Source organism: Monodelphis domestica, chromosome 6, assembly GCF_027887165.1.
Source record: "Monodelphis domestica isolate mMonDom1 chromosome 6, mMonDom1.pri, whole genome shotgun sequence".
In the NCBI taxonomy this organism is placed as follows: Eukaryota; Metazoa; Chordata; class Mammalia; order Didelphimorphia; family Didelphidae; genus Monodelphis; species Monodelphis domestica.
The window spans coordinates 210,021,252-210,042,749 of record NC_077232.1 but is presented as its reverse complement, the minus strand read 5'-3'; the positions used below and the strand labels follow the sequence as shown (position 1 = coordinate 210,042,749).

At 38.1% G+C, this 21,498-nt stretch overlaps 1 protein-coding gene across 9 annotated transcripts in view; it reads right to left on the bottom strand.

Moving 5' to 3' along the window:
- PALLD (palladin, cytoskeletal associated protein) overlaps window positions 1-21,498 on the bottom strand; it is a 490,519-nt gene that overhangs the window by 2,424 nt on the left and 466,597 nt on the right. For 8 of the 9 annotated variants that reach the window (XM_007496140.3, XM_001365702.4, XM_056802873.1 and 5 more), the window contains 5 exons: window positions 13,326-13,420; window positions 9,556-9,688; window positions 5,001-5,208; window positions 1,876-2,041; window positions 1,208-1,341 (listed from right to left, as the gene is read on the bottom strand). In XM_007496140.3, coding sequence (XP_007496202.1) covers window positions 1,208-1,341; window positions 1,876-2,041; window positions 5,001-5,208; window positions 9,556-9,688; window positions 13,326-13,420 — 736 coding nt within the window. Of the gene's footprint in view, window positions 1-1,003; window positions 1,055-1,207; window positions 1,342-1,875; window positions 2,042-5,000; window positions 5,209-9,555; window positions 9,689-13,325; window positions 13,421-21,498 lie in introns of all 9 variants that reach the window. The other variant, XM_007496142.3, reaches the window with a different exon arrangement.

Sequence of the window (21,498 nt, the reverse complement as noted above, 5' to 3'; positions counted from 1 at the left end):
ACACATGGCAGCATTGCCAATTTTTCGCTCCTTTCCCCAGGGTGCTGTGGCCATTGCATCTGGAATATATAAAAGTTACCTTCATTCCAAAGGAAATATTCTCCAAGCAAACCCCCTCCCAAATTCCCAGGCCATTTTCTTCTCCCCCTCATGTCCTAGATCTCCTAGAGTTGTTGTGAGGGTAATACTTTGTAAAAGTGAAGTGACTGTGAAATTAAAATGCTCTCTCTTCCTCTCCCTCTCTCTCTCCTGTTCATTGCCATGGATGTGGTTAAGGACCCCGAAGCGGTATTTTTAATGCTAGTCCATGGAAAGAGGTTGGGTGGGAGACTGGAATGAGTGAAACTTCCCAGGGAGGACTCCACAAAAAGTGTTTTCAATCCAAATGAAGACAAAAAATGGAAGTATAGGAAGTCTCCTTTTTCTAGTGGCTATGTATACATCATCACTCACACAACACATACATACTTATAGGTACACTCATGAAGCTTTATGATCATTATGTGTCATCCAACAATTTTGTAGGGCTGAGCCTAGAGAATACTACTGGTTTACTTACAAAAATCTTCCCTATTTGAAATAAAGAAATGGCATCATCTAGTGTGTATGTGCATACCTGCGCACACACACACACACACACACACACACACACACACACACACACAAACAAATGCTGGTGAAAAATCTACTGCTAAAACTATATTAAGATATTTTGGCTAAGAAAGCAATAAGCTGCAGTAGAGTATATGCATTCTTGGCTCATTAGTGTATATCTCTAGAGTGCACAATAAGATTACAATAGAATTATGGCACAACAAGACATTAAAGGTTGTCATTTGCAGAGCCCAGTAGCAACAAAAATATCTGAAAAATGAGTCGTCATGCTTTTGCCCACCACTCCGGATGCTTAAATGAAAAAGCCAGTTATGTAGCTGACTATGCAAAGAAAGAAATGTTAGCATGCATATTTTGCTATCCACATTTCAAAGATCTTGACTTATACTTTGACAGTGTATTTGTTCTCCTGGTGTGGGTCACTATTAGTGTCGAGAAACTACAAATAGAAAGAAAGAGAACAACATAAACCTTTCTGTGAATGGACTACTTTGAGAGACATTTGTCAGGATACCTACGAGTTGGCTGATTCAACAACTGGCAATCTTAATTTTCAGGATATAATGAATACCAGAGATAAAGGGACACTCACTATAAACATCCAGCCTGGCAGTACATGACACAATTCCAGCTTCATTCTTTGCTGACACTGTATACCATCCAGCATCCTCTTTTGTGGCCCCTTGAATGAGCAGGCAGATATAGCCGTGATTATCCTGGTGCATGCTGGTAAGAAGGAGAAGGTCATTAGGACTCTAAATAAAATTTAAAAAGTGGCTTTGGACATGCAGCATTATTTTTAATTAGATCATTAGAAGCAGAATTTTTCAAGTCGTAGATAATGGGGTCTACTTATTCTGGAGAGGCAGGCAAGCCCCATTAACATTAATGGGATATAAGAGCAGACGTCAAGGGGTGGAATAAATCTGTGTACTTAATTTCTAGCTGAGTTTTTGGCTTAGTCCAAAAAAAAATACAACCACTAAACCTTTCTTCTGGCTGGCTATTAAAACAATGGATTCATCTTCTAAAATAATAAGAAAAATCTTGGGGAAAAAAATCACTGTTCAATTAAGCAGAACTTGTTTTTTTCCCCCAGATCCTCAGTAGCATCTTCCCCAAAGCTTGTGCCTCTTCATAAGGGACACATCAGGGCAGACTATGATTTTACTATCCTAAATATGTTGCTAAACCTGAAAGAACTAATTCAGTTTCAAACACTTCTGGTTTAACTTGACGGAATCATAGATTCAGTCCAACCTCACGCGGTCAGTGCTATAAGTGAGCGACTCATTTTCTTTCTTCCAGAATATTTGAGGTGGAGGCACTCCAGAAACACGACATTCCAGTCTGACTGGATACCCATCCGCAACCCCTGTGTTCTGCAGCTTCTCAAGAAATGCAGGGGCTTGGTGTGCTTCCTTAGCTGGGAAAACAAGAAAGAAGTCATCGATTAGTCTTTTCCCCATGTTCCCAAGGCTTTATTAGACAAGATGGCAAAGTGCGTTTCCAATTTTTAATTTTCTACTGTTGCTTTTTCCTTCTTTCTAATTTCCAGATCATCCTTTCACTAACCAAACTGATGGGCATCCTCCATTCTGCTCGTTTATTTCAGCAGTTAATTCAACCCGCTCAGCCCACACAGTCCATTGACCATCTGCTCTACTGAATGGCTCTGTCAGGCAGGCAGTGTGAAAATCTCCTAGCCCCAGCCCTGAGCATCTGTGTTAGCCCCACTTGCTAATTCCTTCTGCTAGGAATTCACTGCTTCTGCCAGAGACCGCCCTCTAGCGACACGTTTCCAAGTCTACCGTATTGGCTGAAGTCAAATGTACTCCAATGGTCTTCCCCAGGTTATCCTGGGTGCTTGTTGAGCAGCCCTGGAAAGGTTTGTCCATGATCATTACACAGTGGGACAGCCAAGACTATTTCAGCTCCAGGTTTTAAAGTAAAACATGAAAAAGAGAGTGCGTGTGACTAATTGTGGCTGTTTCTTCGAGTCACTGGTGGAGGATTTGGGGGAGGGATGATGGCTTGCTAAATTCATCAGTGGAGACCATGCCCATAGGGGCGAGATCACAAATCTGGGGGAGGGGGTGCAGAATTTATAGTCACCTCTTGATCTAGGAAAGTGTAGAAGTGCTTGTTCCCTCTACTAAGCTCTTAGTCTGAACAACTGCTTTGACCTGTTGCTCTTTGAAGTATGAAGGAACCTGGCTTTATTTCCCCCATCTCTGATGAAAGAAGCACAAATCAATGACTCTAGCATCAATAGCTCTAACTCCGACTATTCCATGGTGGAAGCAATCCCATAAAAGAAGGAAGTCAAATGTCTTTCTCCAGGAGCAATAATTTTTTAATGTGTGCATGTCTATGTCACCCCCTAGTGGTCCTTCAGCCCAAATGGCACTGCTGGCAAAAAAGAAGGGGGTAATATCACTTGGTCCAGAATTCCCTAAAATCACTTGGAGAATTAGAATTCTAGTTAGGTTGAATTTGGCTGGGTTTTAAAAGGCTTTTTTTTTTTTTGAGGGGAATGGGATGTTGAAGGCAGGGAGGAATGGGTGGAGTGAGCAGGATACAAAAATCTAAGTCCCAGATTGAAAAAGATCATTTATAAAATTAATAAACAAGTTTTAGAAGCCTCAGTCCAAGGCACAGAATTTGAGCAAGTTAAGACACTCAGCCCAAATCCTATGGTCCCAGAATATGAAAGCCAGAATGAATTCAATGCATATTTAACAAGAGCAAAGATTGCTGTGAGGTTAAAGGAAGACCACTTGGAGGGAAAACACCCTCTCTGTCGAAGTGTGAAGAATCTGGGTGTAGCTGAGTTTTTTCAAAGGTCCCTCCCTTCCTTGGTCGGATGGAGTGCCACATCTGGTTCTAAGCTAGGCTGCCGGGATCATTCAGTTGTCAATGGAATTTATATTCTAAGGGCAGGTGCTCTTTCATTTGTCTTAGGATTCCTACTACCTTGCATAGTTTTATACACATGAATAGGTGTTTAATAAGTGTTTATTGAATTGAACTGATTCATTTTGGGGAGAGGAAAATCAATATTGTTATTAGGTTTTTGCTTATGAGGATGCTATGAAAGTCCCCCTTAGACACACATATTATTGAGTTTTCGTCTTAACAGCAACAACAGCAATGATAAATAGCTCCATTTATACAATGCTTTAAAGTTAGTAAAGTGCTCTACATATATCATCTCATTTAATCCTAGTTAAGAATTATATTCTGAACCAGGAAAATATTGTACACAAAGACTGATACACTGTGGCACAGTTGAATGTGGTGGACTTCTCCATTAGTGGCAATGCAGTGATCTATGAAAAAGAACACTATCCACATTCAGAGGAAAAACTGTGGGAGTAGAAACACAGAAGAAAAACAACTGCTTCATCACATGGTTTGATGGGGATATGATTGGGGATGGAGACTCTAAATGATCACCCTAGCGCAAATATCAATAATATGGAAATAGTTCTTGATCAATGACACTTGTAAAACCCAGTGGAATTGTGTGTTGGCTATGGGAGGGAGTTAAGGGTAGGGGAGGAAAAGAACAAGAAACTTGTAACCTTGGGAAAATATTCTAAATCAATTAAATAAATGTTTTAAAAAAGAAAAACAAGAATTATATTCTGACACAACACTCTCCCATATTTTGCCTTCCATGTTATAAATGAATGTATTTCTCTGGTCAAATAAATCCCCACCTAGCAGCCTCCCTATTGAAAATGAGTTGAAGCATATTCCAGTAAGAAGCTGGTAAAGCATGTGAGAAATGGAGTAAGGAATTTCATGTAGGAGATGTAGGACAGTGATAGGAGAAGGCATATTCAAAGTGAGAGTGAGATTTGAGATGAATTTCAATTTGGAGGCATGGTTGAGTCCCCTCTGAATGTTAAAGACCATTCATTCATTCATTCACTCACTCATTTAGAAAAGTACAAGGCAGTCTCTTCTGTAAAGGAGGGCTCATTGCTAGATACAAGTAAGCACAAAGCTATAAAGACAGCTTTCTGAGAGTTACGATTGTCATTCTTTCTCTCTTTTCCAATAGAGAACAGTCTTAGCCACACAGAAAGATGAATGAAATGGCAAAAAATGCTGTCTAGAATTCTTTCTCCTTGGTTAGACTCATGAGAGGTAGTCAGGAAAGAGCAAAGAGACTGGATAAAAGCAATGACTGAAGACTAGCTGGTACAAATCGTTTGCCATGCCTTGTCCCTGTACTGATTATGTTGGCATTTTGAGGGTACATGAAATAGTGACTAGAAATGCAAATGAAATGGCGTGGCAAAATGCACAGACAAGATAATAATAGTGTAGAGCTTAGTGTTCAAAACGACACATAGGTGTTCCAAGATAATTACCAGCAACAATGAGTTCCAGGCTGAAAGAGTTCTGCCCAGCTCGATTGGTGGCTACACATGTGTAGATGCCAGCATCTCTGGATGTGACAGGTTCAATGACCAAAGAGTGTATACCGTTCTCTCGCACCAGCATCTTATGAGCACTGTCAGGGCGAATTGGCTTTCCATTCAGTTGCCAACTTAGATCTGGTGTTGGTAATCCACTGACCTTAATCAGAAAAGTAATTAGTTAATGGAAACTCAAAATGTTCTAATTAAACAACAGCTTGATATGGGTTCCAAATAAATAAAACAAGGGGGTGGTGGAAGGTTGGACGAGATGGCCTCCGAGTTTCCTTAGAGCTCTAGGTTAAGCAATTTTCCTTGTGTAAGATAGATTTTTTTTTCCTTTAGCAATCAGATCCATTGTCAAATATTCATTGAGAGAACAACAATTTTGGAAAAGGTCAGTCAGTCAACATACATTTATTAAAGCATGAAGCACTGTACTAAGAACTGGAGATACAAGGGCAAAAAACAATCTCTGCCTCCAAGAAGTTCACAATCTAATGGGGGAAAAGGTGGCAAAAATAGGGCTGGGTAGAAAAGATGATTTTAAGTGGACATAATCTCTATCTTCCAATATGTGAAGCAACATACACTTGTCATTTGGAAGAGAGATTAGATTTAGTTTATGTTGCCCAGAGGGCAGAATCAGGACTAATGGGCCAGAAGTCACAGAGAGGCAGATTCTGGTTTAACAACAGAAAGAACTTTCTCATAATGAGAGCTTCTCAGTAATGGAATGGGCTGCCTTGCGAGCTAATCAATTAATTTTTCTGGAGAATCTGAATGACACTTGGTTAGTTGGTGATGTAGGGGATTAATGCTCTTGATAGGACTCAGGGAAAGGAACACCAGGATTTGGTATAAAGAGCACCTGAGCCCAAACTATAGCTCTGCCACTTATAATTTGTGTATAATGTTAGGCAAATCATTTAACCCTTCTGGACTATGGACTATGAGGAAAAGTAAGAGGTTGAAAGAGGTGCCTTCTAAGATCCCTAGCAGCTCTAAATTCAATGATATTATCTATGACCTCTAAAATGATCTCCTGCTCTAAACACAGAATTCAATGATCCTACATGCCCTTTAAGGTCTGTTCCAATTCTTACAGGTTCTGTGATCTTGATCTGGTATCCATTAGATCCTCTCCTAGGCTCTGAGGCTTCTAAATGGAGAATTTCCGCTTTCTAGTCCAACTGAAATCACCATACAACTGTTTCCTGGTTATCTTCATGTCATGTTCCTGTCCTCCTGACAAATTATCTCTGAAAAGGCTACTCTAGGTCCCTGGGTTTCTCTTGGTTTACTTCACCATTTTTAGGCTGACTTAGACTTTCCTGCTGCTCTTCTGAAGCCATTTTTATGGCTTCTGTGCAACCGCGCATACCCTACTTGTCCCCTTGGTTTTTAAAATTCTTGCTCTGGCAATAGAAATAAAATCAGTGCTATCATTCCTGGAAAGGTTATACTAAACCAATTGCTCTGACTAGCCTTAATGTCCCTATAACTTCCTTGGCCAAAAAAAAAAATCTCTCCCTGGAGTAGAAACACAAAAGAAAAACAATTGCGTGATCACATGGGCTGATGGGAATATGATTGGGGATGTAGACTTTAAGCGATCACCCTAGTGCAAATATCAATAATATGGAAATCGGTCTTGATCAACCATACATGTAAAACCCATCAGCTGGGGGGGGGGGAGGGAAAGAAAGAATATGAATCATGTAACCATGGAAAAATATTCTAAATTAATTAATTAAATAAAAATTTCAATTAAAAAATGAAAATATTTTGATAGCAAAAAAATCTCTCCCTAGCCACTATTCCTCTCTATTTTTTTTTTTGTCTTCCCATTTAGAATGTAAAGTTCTTCAGGGTAGGGATTATTTTGCTTTTTTCTATTTGTATCTCTAGCACCTAGCCCAGTGCCTGGCATATAATAAGTGCTCAGTAAATACTTTTTCATTTTCTTGTTTATTAAACTATGACTTCCTTGTTAGCGAAGGTTTAATTTTCACCAGTGAACCCAAGGATGAAAAAGTTTAATGTCTTATGACCTCAGTAGAATGTGAGAATTATTGAGATGATGTCAGCTGAATTTTTTGGAAGAAAGATACATAGCAATGACATTAATGATAATGGTGAATACCTCATTCAACCCTCCCACAGTATAATCACTTCTTTCACTATGAGATTGCCATAGCTATAAGAGATACTATTTAATATATCAATCAGTACCAAGGATTATTATTTTAATAACCCTGGAAACTGGGTAACAAAAGCAATTTGAGATTACCCAGAAAGCAATCTCCACAAATTATAATCACAATGGAAACATCTTAACATCTTAAAATCGTGACAGTTGTGTTGACCAGAGATCAGATAAAAGCCATTTAATTGCTAATAACATGATGCACAGTGAAGCCAAAGGATGGCTGCCATCTGTCAGCTCTTTCCAGTTTTGCCCTTGATTCAGAATGGGAGGAAAGTACCATTTAAGGGAACTTTTCCCCCCTTCTCTCCCCTCATGGGAAATTCACAGACAAAAAAGATGTCAGCTGGTTTATAAAACAATTCTCCCTTTGAAGACCCAACTGTGCCAAAATCTGTCACTGAACTTCCAAATTCCATTCTAGCTACATGTCATTCATTTGATCCTGCCTACAGTGCTTTGAATTTAAATTCTTTGACTTAACCTCATCATTTTAAAAGGTGCCTCCTCCTCATATATAAGGGGCAACATGAAAAGGAAGATTTCTCTTCTGTAAGAATATTTTGAAAATCAAATCAGATGAGATTCCAAATGTTGTAAGCAGTTAAATTTCTCGTAGGCACTTTAGTATGAGTATATAGACTGGAGACTCCTCCACTTTGGTCACCTTCCCTCTCCTCATTTTCTGTGCCATCACTGACAGCAATGTGGAGGTGGGAATGGTGGGAAGATGCTTTAGGTAGGTGCCAGGCTTCTCTGAGAACTGGAAACAGTGTCACAGCAGGTTAGATCTACTTTTCTCACACCACAGGGCCAACCCACCAAGTTAAGTTCCTTTACTAAGAGAGGAGAAACGCCCAGAGTTTTTGTCCTGCTCTATCCGTTCAATCTATGTTGGATCCATTCCAATGGGAAGAGTTACTCATGTGAAGTAAAAGGAAAATGCCCCTTCATTTCACCCCTCAGCCATCCCTTTGTCTTCCTCCCCTCCCCTTGACCCCCCAGGCACAGGAGCATTGTATGATCTCAGGGGTTAAAAGTCACCTTTTTGGACATCATTTTGGACAGTTGGAGCTCTTAAGAAATGTGTGGGAATGGGGGAATACATACTTGTAATTAGTGGAAAGGAAAAAGCTATGCTCCCTCAGGCTTAGGACCAAATCAAGGAGAGTCAGTTCTTAAGAATGCACCCGAGGGGGGAAAAGCTTGAGTTTGGGACATATTTGGAAGCACTAAAGCTTAGTTTGCATCTACAGTATTTAATGGATATTTTCCCTGTAGTACGTTCCCTAGCATGTGATCATCTGGTCCAATTTTCCACTAACATTTTACTTATTCATTTTAGATCCTAGCAAGAAAATCAATGAAGTAGAGATACTTGCTAATTTAAGAAAAAAAATTTAAAGTAAGTGTATCTCATTTGTGATTTTACTGAAATTAGTTTAAAACTAATTTATAATCATATATAATTTATCATTGCAATTTAATAATAAACTAATTTAGGTTCAAACTGAGGAGAGAAAGTAAGACATTTGTATATTTTGAATCTGAAATTAGATTGATTAAAAAACATTTTGGGAGGGTTTGCCATAATTCTTACAAATAAGATATCTGAACTATATTATTTATTTTGCTTTAAAAACTTCTTTCTAGACCAAAGTTCAGTGCAATAATAAAAGAATAATAAAATAGATCTAATACTTCTTGTTCTTCCAAAACAAAAAAGCCTCATTTCTTTTTCATGGAAAAATATGGGTAAGCAGAGATAAATTTATTTTCTTTGGAATGAAGAGAGAACCAGCAGAGGGCGCCAAAAATATTTTAGAAATGAGCGGCCAACCCTTAAATCTATCTCCATGTCTGAAATGAAAACTGGGAGTAAGATTTTGATTTGGAATAGAAGACAATGAAAAATTGACAAGAAGTTCTCTTTATGATTGCTCTTAGAAGTGGAGGAATCTATTCACAAAAATAAACATAAGATGGCCGAGGGAGAGCATTTTTTTTGGCATTTTTTGGCACCAAGTTCACTACTTCAACATTCCTCTCCATATATTTATTTTGAATGTGCAGAGATGATGTTTACTAATAATGAAAAACACAATCAAAGAGGGAACAAGAAAGTGTCTCCAAATCTCTGGGATACAAAAGTCTTGTTTGGAGCTTCCTCGATGCTGTTAATAAAAAAGAATCATTTTGTACATTTATATTGGATCTCATATAACTTTTCCGCAAGAGAAGCACATGGTAATGAGACTGAGATGAAGTGAGAGAGGAAGCAATTAGTTAGCAAATTACCTTGCAATCCATTCGGCATAGTTTTCCTTCTTGAACAGTTAGGTCTCCAGGTGCCTGCAAGAAGTGAGGTCTGAAAAATCGTTCTTGAATTGGTTCATTTTCATCTCCACTGTCTCGTGATCGAGATCGGGGCCTTTTGAAACAAAGTAAATAGATCTCAGGTCTCTTATTTATTTGCTTTGTCACAACAGATGCACTGATACATAGCTCATTTTGGGGGGCAACCAGCAGGGGAATAAAAATATTAGAAATTATTATTTTGTTTGGGGATAATTCCTGAACTGAAGGGTATATGAATTGCAGCAGGCCTTAAAATCAAAGGACTCACAACTGGAAAGGACCTTAGAGACAAGTTGCTCCAAACTCCTTTTGTAGCAGAAGAAACTGAAGCTCAGAAAACATTAGGGGATTTGCCCAAGCTCTTTAAAAAAGACACATATGTATATATTGAAAATTTTGAACTTACCAAATACCAATTAAAACCAATATGTTCACATATATTAGAATATGAAAAGGCTCATACATGGAATCATACAATGAATTCCATTATGGACAGCTTGTTTTTCTTTTTAAGTATATAACAAATTCAACCTATGGCTTTCCAAGATGTTTACTTGGTCAGGTAAAAGTAATTGAGATAGCGGAGATGGGAGCTTCTACATCTAAGCAGAACTGTTCTTTCCACTATCCAATACTGTTTAAATCCTGCTTGAACTTTTACCATTTTTGGGGGCCTTTAAAATCATTGCAAATTCAAAGAGGGGAAAATGAAAAAATCAAGCATTATACAAGTCCTGAAAGTCAGAGTGCAGTGTTAAAGTTTTAATAGCGCTAAGACTTTTGAAACACCTTGTATATAGCAGAATTCTCTTTTTCCAAAAGAAGTCCTTTTTTTCTTTTAATTTTATATGAGAAGTAGCAGCAGCTGTTGCCCATTAATTTGCTCCCAACTCTTTTTCAACGGAAATTACTCTAACTTTCCACTGTGCTCTTAGATTTGTGGGAGATTCAAAGTTAATATTTATTTTATGAAATCCTAACACGTTTGCAATGAAGCTCATTTTGGATAAGAAGCTCAGCCTTTTCATATAAGCCAATTAAAAGAAGTGGCAGTGCAAGACATATTTTCCTTTGCAACATTTATAAAAATGTCCTTTTAAAGAAGATATGTAAATAAAGAGAAATCTACCAGGTATATGTGCCTTATAGTCTTTCTCCTTTGGAAATGTCTAGTTAGAGAACACATCCTTAGGAGCAGGGTAATTTAAACTAATTTCAGAGAAGACTGAGAAAGATAGCACAAGGAAAAAATAAAGAGTCCTGCCAGGAGTCACAGTGAATTAAGTTTAAGAACATTTAAATAGAGAAAGCAACAGTGGAACAAATTCAAAGAGTTCTTACTGTGACAGGCAAATAATTGTCAGCTTGTTTATAATCCGTTTATTCTTGCTCCAGTCACAGGTCTAGTTTATGAGGAAAATACCCTTTTGGGAAGCACTGATACATACATGCAAAACAATCTCATTTATTGGAGCTCACGTTAAAAAAAAACAAAACCCAACAACCAAACAGCACAGATGAATGTGGATGATCAGTGAGGCAAAAATACATTATCTTTAAATGAAGACAGGTAACTAAAGGAAGAAATGGAGAATAGGGTGAGCTTGATTTGAAAATAAAAGATTGACTCAGAAAGGCACATGGTAAGTTTATTATCCCATTGCATTCATGTCCAGAGACATAGGTTTTAATATGAGTGGTGACAGCAATTAAAAATAAATATGAGGGTTCCAGATGTTGCCAAAATGAAATTTCAATTAAATTTGGACAAGGCAAACAAAGAAGGCTTTTCTAAATATCATAGACAAAGGCTCTGTGTCTGAAATATACCCATCCCTGGGTGGATCCATAATTCAGTCCTGTGGAAGAGGTGTAGACATGTCCATTGCCTGATATTTCCCCTTGGTTCTCTTTTCTTCTTCTGTCACAGCCTGACATTTTTTTGGACCTGCCATTATTCTCTTTACTGCCTATTTATTTTTCCACAAAAGCCTTTAGATGAAATGCTTGTGGTTATGGACTATGGCTCCCATCTAGAACTTTTTGAGGCTGCTCCTTTGTGGCAGGAGCAGTGTCTGTTTTATGTAACCTGGGCTAGACTAGTGTCCCTCTAAAGAGGCAGGAAGCCCATTCTTGGGACCATCACTGACTTGGCTTTTTTGCTATCTGAGTCTTTTATAGACCCATCCAATGGGTATTAGAGGTTTTAGCACAATTCTCATTGCTGTGGGGGAAATCCCTTCTGAACTAGCATGACTGTCCATGTAGATGAGGAGACAGAGTAGAATAACATTTTATCTGAATTATTATCATTTTTAATAGCTGCTAAGCTTCTTATTGCGAGAAAAGCTAAACAGAAATTACCTAAAACATTTCACATTGTAATATAAAATAATATTGAGGGAGTATGTTAAATAGATTTCATCCCCAGTATAATCATGATGAATGGGAATTCCATTGACACCTCCAACACCAACTCTGCACAGGATGGGCTTGCCAACCCTCCCCCACTTTTTTTTAGCCATCCGTGGCAAGGAAGCCAAATCAGTGATGATGCCCCAAATAGCCTCTTTGTCCCTTTGAAGGGAAATCAGCCTAGCCTATATAAAATAGGTGCTTCTCTTCCCGCAGCATTCTGCTAATCACTATATATAGTTTCCAAAGAGTCTTTCAATATCCTTGAAGGAGGACACTGAAGCACCAAGGTAGTGTATTCTATTGTTACTAAGAATTTACTGAGGATTTATAGCAAACCTTTATTGCAGGGATCTGTGTCTACATCAAATGGAAGGACAGACCAAATATTAAAAAGCACTAAAATTCATAAAAGATTAGCTAATTCTAGAAAATGGAGTTGAAGCATACAGTAATATAAGTGTCCTTCACTATCCAGGTACTTAAAAAATGATTTTTTTCTTCTTAAAATTAAAAGCAGTGGCAGTATGCTGAACTGGAATAGTGGGCAAAGTCCTGGGCTTAGAGGCTGACTCTGACCCCTATAAGCTGTGTGACCTTGGGCAAGTCACTTAGCCTCTGGGTGCTCAACTTCAGAGGACTTCTATATGAACTCACAGTCAGGTTATGATCCCACCCCAGTGCAATCACAGATTTTTCCTGCGTGCCTGTCGTTAAATGAAGGAATCCTAAGAAGAGGACCTCATTGATGCCTCTAAAGATCAACTTCTTGGACAGAAAGTCATAGGCTTCCTCACTTTTTCAAATCAGATTGATAGATGCTATTTGCTTATGAATCACAGCTTTAGAGGAAGAAAGGAAGGACCTTTAGAATTATCTAGCCCCTTTCACTGATGACAGAACTTAGATCCAAAGAACATGTCCAAGGTTACACAGGTAGAGACAAGAGCCGGGATCTGGACCTAAGTCCTCAAACTTAAATATCCAGCACTCTCATGTATCGCACCACGAACAAAAGATGCTTTTTTAAAATTTGAAAACAGTCAACTTAAAACATCTTTTATTCTCTCTAACAAGTCCCAGGGAAACTGGACAGGTTTTCAATACTGGATAGATGAACTTTCTCTTGACCCATAACATCCTGCAAAGAAATACAAGAAGGTGCCAAATGGAAACACCTCCACTAGGTACTGACAGTTTGTCTTCTGAATGTATTTTGTCTTGGGAGTCCAACCATGACCGTGGCAGTGTTAGTTGTGGTTATAATATCTATAGAAAGGAAGTAAATAAGATACCTTCTGACATGAGGCTGGCCTGAGGGAGAGCGAGGACTCCGACCTCTCTGGTTGACAGCCTGTACCATCAGCCTTCCAGTACAGCTCACTCGGCCCTGTCAGAGATATTAGGAAAATAAAGAAGGAGGAGAAAAATGATTCAGAATTGAGTACTTTCATAGACCATAATCTCTCTATTTCTTGCCCGGTGTTCATTTCTGGTCTCAACAAGACATTAATTTTATAGGAGATCAGCCTGTAGCTTTAGTAACAACATTACCTTTTCCAGAAAAGCATTTTCCCCAGAGATAAGAAAAAATTTGGATCCCAGTGATGTGGTAAGTGGCCCCTTCCTATTTTCCTGAGGATTTGATAATATTCGCTGTTGATTTAGCATTTTCAGAGCAAGAAAATCCATGTTTCATGTAGGTGCTTCAGAGCAAGAACACTCTGCCTTCTTAGTGTTTTTTTCCCCCTGAGGTCCTTCTTTTTATCTGGTATCCACTTAACTGTCTACCTGAGCTATCTATAAACATCAGTACAGCTTTTAATGGTATAGAAGAGTAATTAAAATTACTGCTATATGGATTGTTGCTAATTAACATCTAAGCTAACCAATGGTGCCAGTGGAAAAAGGCAGTCAAGCAGGCAGGGAAGGAGAGAGTGTGAAACAGCACAGAAACAGCAAAAGAGAGAAGAGAGAGAAGAGAAAGAGAGAGAGAGAGAGAGAGAGAGAGAGAGAGAGAGAGAGAGAGAGAGAGAGAGAGAGAGAGAGAGAGAAAGAGAGAGAGAGAGAGAGAGAGAGAGAGATTGTGTCTTCTCCTTATATTTTTATAATTTTTATAATGATTTCTTGGGCCTCATGAAATATTTGGATATGATCTTGTACTGATGTCACATCTATGGCTTTTTGTTGATCCCCAAATAAAAATGGGAACATTCTAATCCCTCTTCCTTTCTTCCCAGGGGCACATTTTTCTAATCCTGGTAATTTTCAAATTGCATGACAAATGGCATCACTTCCAAAACTATTAAGTGGTATTGGCATGGTACAATGAGCATTTTGTGAGAAGTTTCTTTGGCCAATGGTGTTATGTTTGGAGCATCATCTCCTTTTAATGTCATAGCTTCATCCAAGAGCATATCCATTCCAAGGTTTTTTTTTTTTTATCACTAGGTGTTAAACAGCTAGAAAAATGGCTCTGCTTACAGATAATGGCCAACATACCAGGAAAATTGGTTTGTATCTGCTAAATTCTTTAGGGCATTCATAAATTTGGCAGAAAGCTTTAATATAGATTCAAAAGGTCCAAGGAATATGGGTTAGAATTCCCTAGCCTATCATCTTTACCTTCTGTTTTAAAATCCTTCTCTCATCAAACTCTTACCTACAGTAGCTAACTGGGTTAGCACATTTCCTTTTTATTCTGTGTGTTGGAGCCCCTTTGCCCTTCCCTGCTCCATGAATATGCATAGAGTACCAGTTCCATTTGATAGTGAACTTCTTGAGAACAGGGGTGCCTTTTACTTTCCTTTGTATCTGCAACGTCTGACAGTGCCTGCTCCGACTGACTGACTAAATGTCAGTCCTCGGATAGCAAAGAAAACAGAGCTCTTCCCTGGACTCATATTTTCTGGGCAGTTTGCCTAGATAGTCAGGTAATGGTATCATGGAGGAATTTTTTTTTCTGGGTGTCTAATCCTAAGAATCCTCAGTGGAAGTGGTTAGAAAGGCAATCCTAACTGACCAATCAGCTCTTTCAGGGATCCCTCATTCTAAATGTCCTATAAAGAAATTGTTATAAAAGCACAAAATCATTAAGATAATCACATAATATGGCTATGCCAGAAACAAAACCTCATGTCTTTTATGTAACACCGGGAAAAGCACAGTGTCCAGAGCAACGGAAGGGTTAGTCGTCCCTTAAAGCTACATCACATCTGAAGTGGAAGTTCAATTTTGTGAAACAGTCTAGAAGGGACATTGACAAGCTGGATCCCATCCAGAGGGGAATGGCCATGGTAGAGAGAAGAATCATTGAGAAATGGGTGATCAAATTAGGGGTGTTCAGCTTGGAAGAGAAAAAAAGTTTTAAGGGAAACATAGTAGTTGACTTTGAAAAATAGGATAGATTTATTCTTTGTTGCTCCAGTGGGCAGAACTAAGACAAATGGAGAAAAGTTATAAGGAGGCAGATTTCAGATAAAAATAACTTTCTTAAAATCAGTGCTGTACAGAAATGTAATGAACTGTTTTGTGAGATAGTTGGGGTCCCATGGCAACCAATGCTCAAACTCAAACTGGATGACCCTGACTCATGGATGGAGCAGATGACATTCCTGAGTTAGATGGCAGATTAGACCAGATGCTCTCTAAAGTTACTTTCTACTCAGTCCGTGATTATTATTATATAGGACCCTACTTGCTTTTTTTTTAGCCTTGGAAAGATCTGCAGTGATGTTGTAGTCTTCTTCTTTTTTAACCCCTATCTTCTGTCTTAGAATCAATACTAAGAAATGGTTCAAAGGTAGTAGAGTGGTAAGGGCTAAACATTGGAGTTAAGTGACTTGTCTAGGGCCACCCAGCTAGGAAGTGTCTGAGGCCAGATTTGAAGTGATGCTGTATTCTTAGCAACACCTGGCTGTTCTGCCTTGGGTTGTAAAGGCTATTTCATTTTTCTGAAATTCTAACCCAGTATTTAAAAAACCCCAGAGGTAATTCGTCTTCTTGATGTGAGTCTTCATTATCCATAGCAAACGGGACTCTGAATGCCTGTTAGAAGCCAAACTTTGTGTAGCAAGGATAACTGTAGAATCTCTTCAGTTATATCCAACCTGGAAGGAATCTATTATTATATGCATGAGATATGGTCCTCTAGCCTTTACTTCAATCTTTCCAATAAGTGGGAACTCATTACCTCCTAGCACAGCCCAGTCCACTTTGGGAGAGCTCAAATTGTTAGAAGGTTTTCCTGGCATCAAGCATAAATTTTCCTCTTTTCAACGGCTATCCATTGCTCACAAATTTGCCTTCTGGAGCCAAAAAGAACAAGTTTGAACAAAGGTAAGTTGATATGGTTGAAAGAAAGCTGGATTTGGAGTCCACTGATGTAGGTTTGAATCCTGGCCCTACCCCACACTAAGAATATGACCTTGGGCAAATTACTTAGCTTCTCTTGTTCTTAATTTCCACATTTTTAAAATGAGGGAATTGGACTGGATGAACTCAAAGGTACTTTGGAGCTCTAAACTGATGATCCTTTATGTTTAATAATTCTTTTACATAAAGTTCTTCAAATACTTGTAGAGAGATATCATGTTTCCTCTGAGTCTTTCCTTCTCCAGGCTAAGCAAGTCTAGTTTTTTTTTGTTTGTTTAGTTTGTTTTAGTTTTACAGTCTACACTCTACATGGCTTTTTATTTTATTTTTTTAATTTGGAAAATTTCATTTAATTAATTTAGAATATTTTTCCACGGTTACATGATTCATGTTCTTTCCCTCCCCTTCCCCCCCCCCCCATGGCTGATATGCAATTCCACTGGGTTTTACATGTGTCATTGATCAAGACCTATTTCCATATGATTGATATTTGCACTACGGTAGTTGTTTAGATTCTATATCTCCAATCATATTCCCATCAACCCATTCTACATGGCTTTTTAAAAAGCCAAACATTGATCTTAGAATTAATACTATGTACTGGTTCCAAGGCAGAAGAATGCTAAGGCAATGGGGATTTGATGACTTGTACAGGGTCACATAGCTAGGAAGTGTCTAAGGCCAGATTTTAACCCCGGACCTCCAATCTCTAGGCTTGACTTTCAATCCACTTATCCCCAACACCCCAATTTCTTTCAGATGATCTTCACATAATATAGACTTAATGCCTTTCTTCATCATCTGGGCTTTCCTTCTCCAGATCATCAGTTTTACTTTTAATATCTCATTTTAATAAAGAGATGTGTGTATACCATGGATCCATGGATTGATATTAAAATTGGTTACTCAATAATGCTCTTAACCTAAATGCTATTACAACTGTTGACAAATATAATATATGTAACATACAATGTAGAAGACTCATTTTAGCTTTCTATAATTATTTACTCTTTTTTTTTTGCCACAGTAACTCATAAAGACAATCTATTAAGGCATGAAGGGCTTATTATCAGGAAAGAAGAATATCCAAATTGATAAATTAGATCTGCTGATGCATATAGAACTATTTACTCCTTGCATGATAAAGAAGTTTGGCTCATAGAATCTTGGTCATTCCATTCTACTGAGGCATTGACTACTTTTTTTTTTTTGAGAGAGAGACACAGAGACAGAAAGACAGAAAGAGACAGAGAGACAGAGTAAGTTGGTTACTAAGGTCTGAGGACATGATCTATTTACTTTTTGTCTTTTTTTTTGGCCATCACCTCATAGCAGTTGTTTAATGCACATTTGTTGTCATTCAAACATTAAAATCTTATTGAGTGACTACTAGGTCTTAGACTAGTGATGTCAAACTCAAATAGAAACAGGGACACTAAACCATGCATAAAGATCCCTGACTTACTTTTTCACACATTTCCCAATTGCATTTTCACTTGGTTTGGCCCTTATTGGGAGTGCTGTGGGTCACCTGCATGTTTTGACACCTCTATCCTTGGCAGTATGTTAGGTGATTTGGGAGATGCAAAAGCAGAATACCAAAGAAATTCAGAAAAGCCATGATTTTATTACAGAGACTAGATAAAGCATCTCAAAAAATAGTAAAAGAACATAATACAAGAAGGCAGAAGAGAGGCATTGCAAAGCAGTGTAAAGGCTCTTGGGATGGGAGTTGGTAGAACTGAGTTTGAAATATAAATATTTCTTTGGGCCAGACACTTCTTCCTTTCTGGGTCTTTGTTTAACCCCTCTAAACTAAAAGGCTATTTTTTGAATATATCTCAGGTTTCTTACAACTCTTGACATTCTATGACATCTAACTGCAAGAGAGAATCAGGAAAAAGAATGCCTAGGCTGGAAGGAGTAGCTATAAACACAATCATCTTTGTACTTAGGAAGAATATCACAAGAGGATACCAAAAATATGTGTGGCATATTCTTTACATTCCCCCTCTAGCATTTAAAATGTTTCCTGTCACAACCACAGATACACTCAGCAATTCTCAGAAAATTCTCATGAAAGATGAAGTATAATGTTACCAATGGAAACCAGTTCTATTTGGGGTATCTTATGTTTATTTGTACCCAAAACACAGGCTGTGGGAGGCCAACTCCCCTTATGCTGACCTGTTGGTTAATGCTCAGCATAAGCCTAATTGTTAAACTGATTTGGAGTCTCCTAATGAGGCTCATCTAGCTTAGAAGTCTCCAATTGCAACCGGAAAGCTGGGTGGTCACATACTTTGAAGACCCCTATTATTCTTCTAAATAGTTGATGTTCTGCCAAAAGGCTGCATATGTTTGCTTTAATAAGTAAACATGTAGAATTCATTATCATCTTGAGGAGAGGATTGAGAACAGGGGCCAGTGTATTTTGTTTTACATGAATAGTTTTAATCATATAAATAGGAGATATGGTTCCCTCATTATAAGCCTTGACATTTTATTGATTTAAAAAAAATCTGGACCTATGATTTCATCAATGCATGGGAATATACTCCATCAGCAATGGAGATTACTTTGCCAGTCCAGAATTTATCATCTTAGAGATTTGCTTGATGCATTGAGAGGTTAAATGTATTATCAATGGTCACACTGTTAATATATGGCAGAACAAAGAACTGAACTCATCTTTTTGACTTCAGGACTGGCCATACTTCCTCTCATTTCAATGACAGAATTGGAATAAATCATATTCCAAAGGGTTAAAGGATGTATAATCCCTTGCTTGATACATTTAGAAAGCACTTGGTAAACACCAAGGTGCTATATAAATGCTAACCATTAATAATTATAGGTCTCCATGCCACAGTAGAGTATTTAATTTATTTCTGTGGCCAAAAAAAATTATCATCTGATGCCTGACTTTCTAGTGATATGTATCTCTGAACTCATTCAGGCTGCTCCTTGGTTGGTTGGTTGGTTGGTTGGTTGGTTGGTTGGTTGGTTCCTTCCTTCCTTCCTTCCTTCCTTCCTTCCTTCCTTCCTTCCTTCCTTCCTTCCTTCCTTCCTTCCTTCCTTCCTTCCCCTTATCAATGCCATGTCTAATAATGACTTCAGGGGACTAACAATGAAGCAAGCCTCCTGCTTCTTGGCAGCAAGGTGATGGATTTTATCAGCTCTGAGAGGGTGGAGGGAAGAAAGGAAGGAAACAATCTAGATCATATAGCTTTGGAAAACTCATGTGGAAATTTGTTATTAAATTTTTTTAAAAAAGAAAGGTTGTAGTCTTTAGAGGTAGAATGAGGCATATATTTGCAGAATGGGCCAAAATGTTTCTTTTGCTTGACTGTGCTGATTTGTTTTAAGGAATGGTTCTGGTTGGGTATTGGGGAGTCACTTGGAAGTGATAGTGATATATCTTCAATAAAATATTAAAATAAAACAAATCTTGGATCTACATTCACCTTAGTAGGAATTACCTAAGGGGAAGGGAAGGAACTAACTTTTATTAGATTATGTTCTCCTAGATGACCCTCTAATTGGGGAGATGTAGGAAATTTCTGAATAGCAGCAGCTCCTGCCTCCATCCTCCAATCCCTTCAGGGCACTGAAGTTACAAGATGGAAGTACTTGGCCCTGGGAAAGGGCCCTAACCTGGTCTACATTATAAGTAGGATTCCACTACAAAAAACCTTTATGAGTGTCTCCTAATTGTTTTGTTGAACTGAAATTTTGCTATACTAAGGAAGATAGGTTAGACATGCTAAAAACACATTCTTCAGTGCTAAGACCTGGAGAGGAAACACAGCTGCCCTACAGTGAGCCAGTAAGTGAAAAAAGCTAGCTGTGGTATAATTTTTAAAAAATCTTGGTTTTGTAGTCTGAAACCCAGGGAAGTTGTCTGCTGGCTCTCCCGACTAACTGTGTAACCTTGAGCAAGTGACTTTATGTCTCTGGGACTCATTTTCTCCAATTGTAAAAAGCAAAAAGGATGTGAAACTAGTAAATCTTAAAAATTCCCTTTCAAATGGAATGGTCGAGGTGTTGAAGATATGTTTTCTACAAGAAGAGAAATGGAAATATATTGAGCAGCTGTGCACTGTTCCTCCAAGCTCCCAAATCTCCACTTTGGTAGATGACTTGAGAAGTTTTTTTTTTGTTGCTTCTTTCTTAGCAGGGGATGGTTGCAGTGAAGGTGAGGACTATTAACAGCTCTAGCATGATTAATACCACTCTTGTTTATATACAAGTACATAAGTACAGGTATTTTCACTTATTTACATTCATTTAAATGCTATAAAGAAAACGACTTTGAACGCTCTTCATTGCAATGACAAACCACAGTTCCAGAGGTTTGATGAAGTATGCTTGCCACCTCCTGACAGAGGCGATGGACTTAAGGTACAGAAAGAGATATACATTTCTGGACATGGCCAATGAAGAAATTTGTTTTATTTGACTATATATATTTGTGACTATATATACGTGTGACCCTGGGAAAGTGACCTAACTTTTTTCCATCTCATTTTCCTCATCTGTACAATGGTCATAATAACATCATTCACCTTGCTGGGCTACTGTGAGGATCAAAGAGATGATACATACAAAGTGTTTTGCAAACCTTTAAGTGCTACTATAAATCCTACCCATTCTTTCTGTCATCTGTCTAGTTATAGATATATATATATATATTAATATATATATATACACATACATATACCCAGTCATATCTTTATTCATTTATTTATTTATGCTTGGCTATAAAATTATGTGGCCACTGACCAGAGAATATAAAATATAGAGTAAAAAGAGATGATAGAGACCATCGTAGTTTGTGGATGAGGAACCTGAATACAAGAGTGATTTAAATACATGGTGTTCTTGTGGTCACATAGGTCTTGACTCCAGATTTAACACTTGTCCCACTGCACTACATTACTATATTCAATAATTCATTGCCACAAGTTTGCTGAACATAGATCAAAGTACTGGTATCTGGAGCTGATCCCTAGATTTAGAAATGGCTTTGTTATCTAGAATATGTCTTTGTAGTGGCAGTCCTGGGGAGAGGACTTGCATGAGTTAATCCAG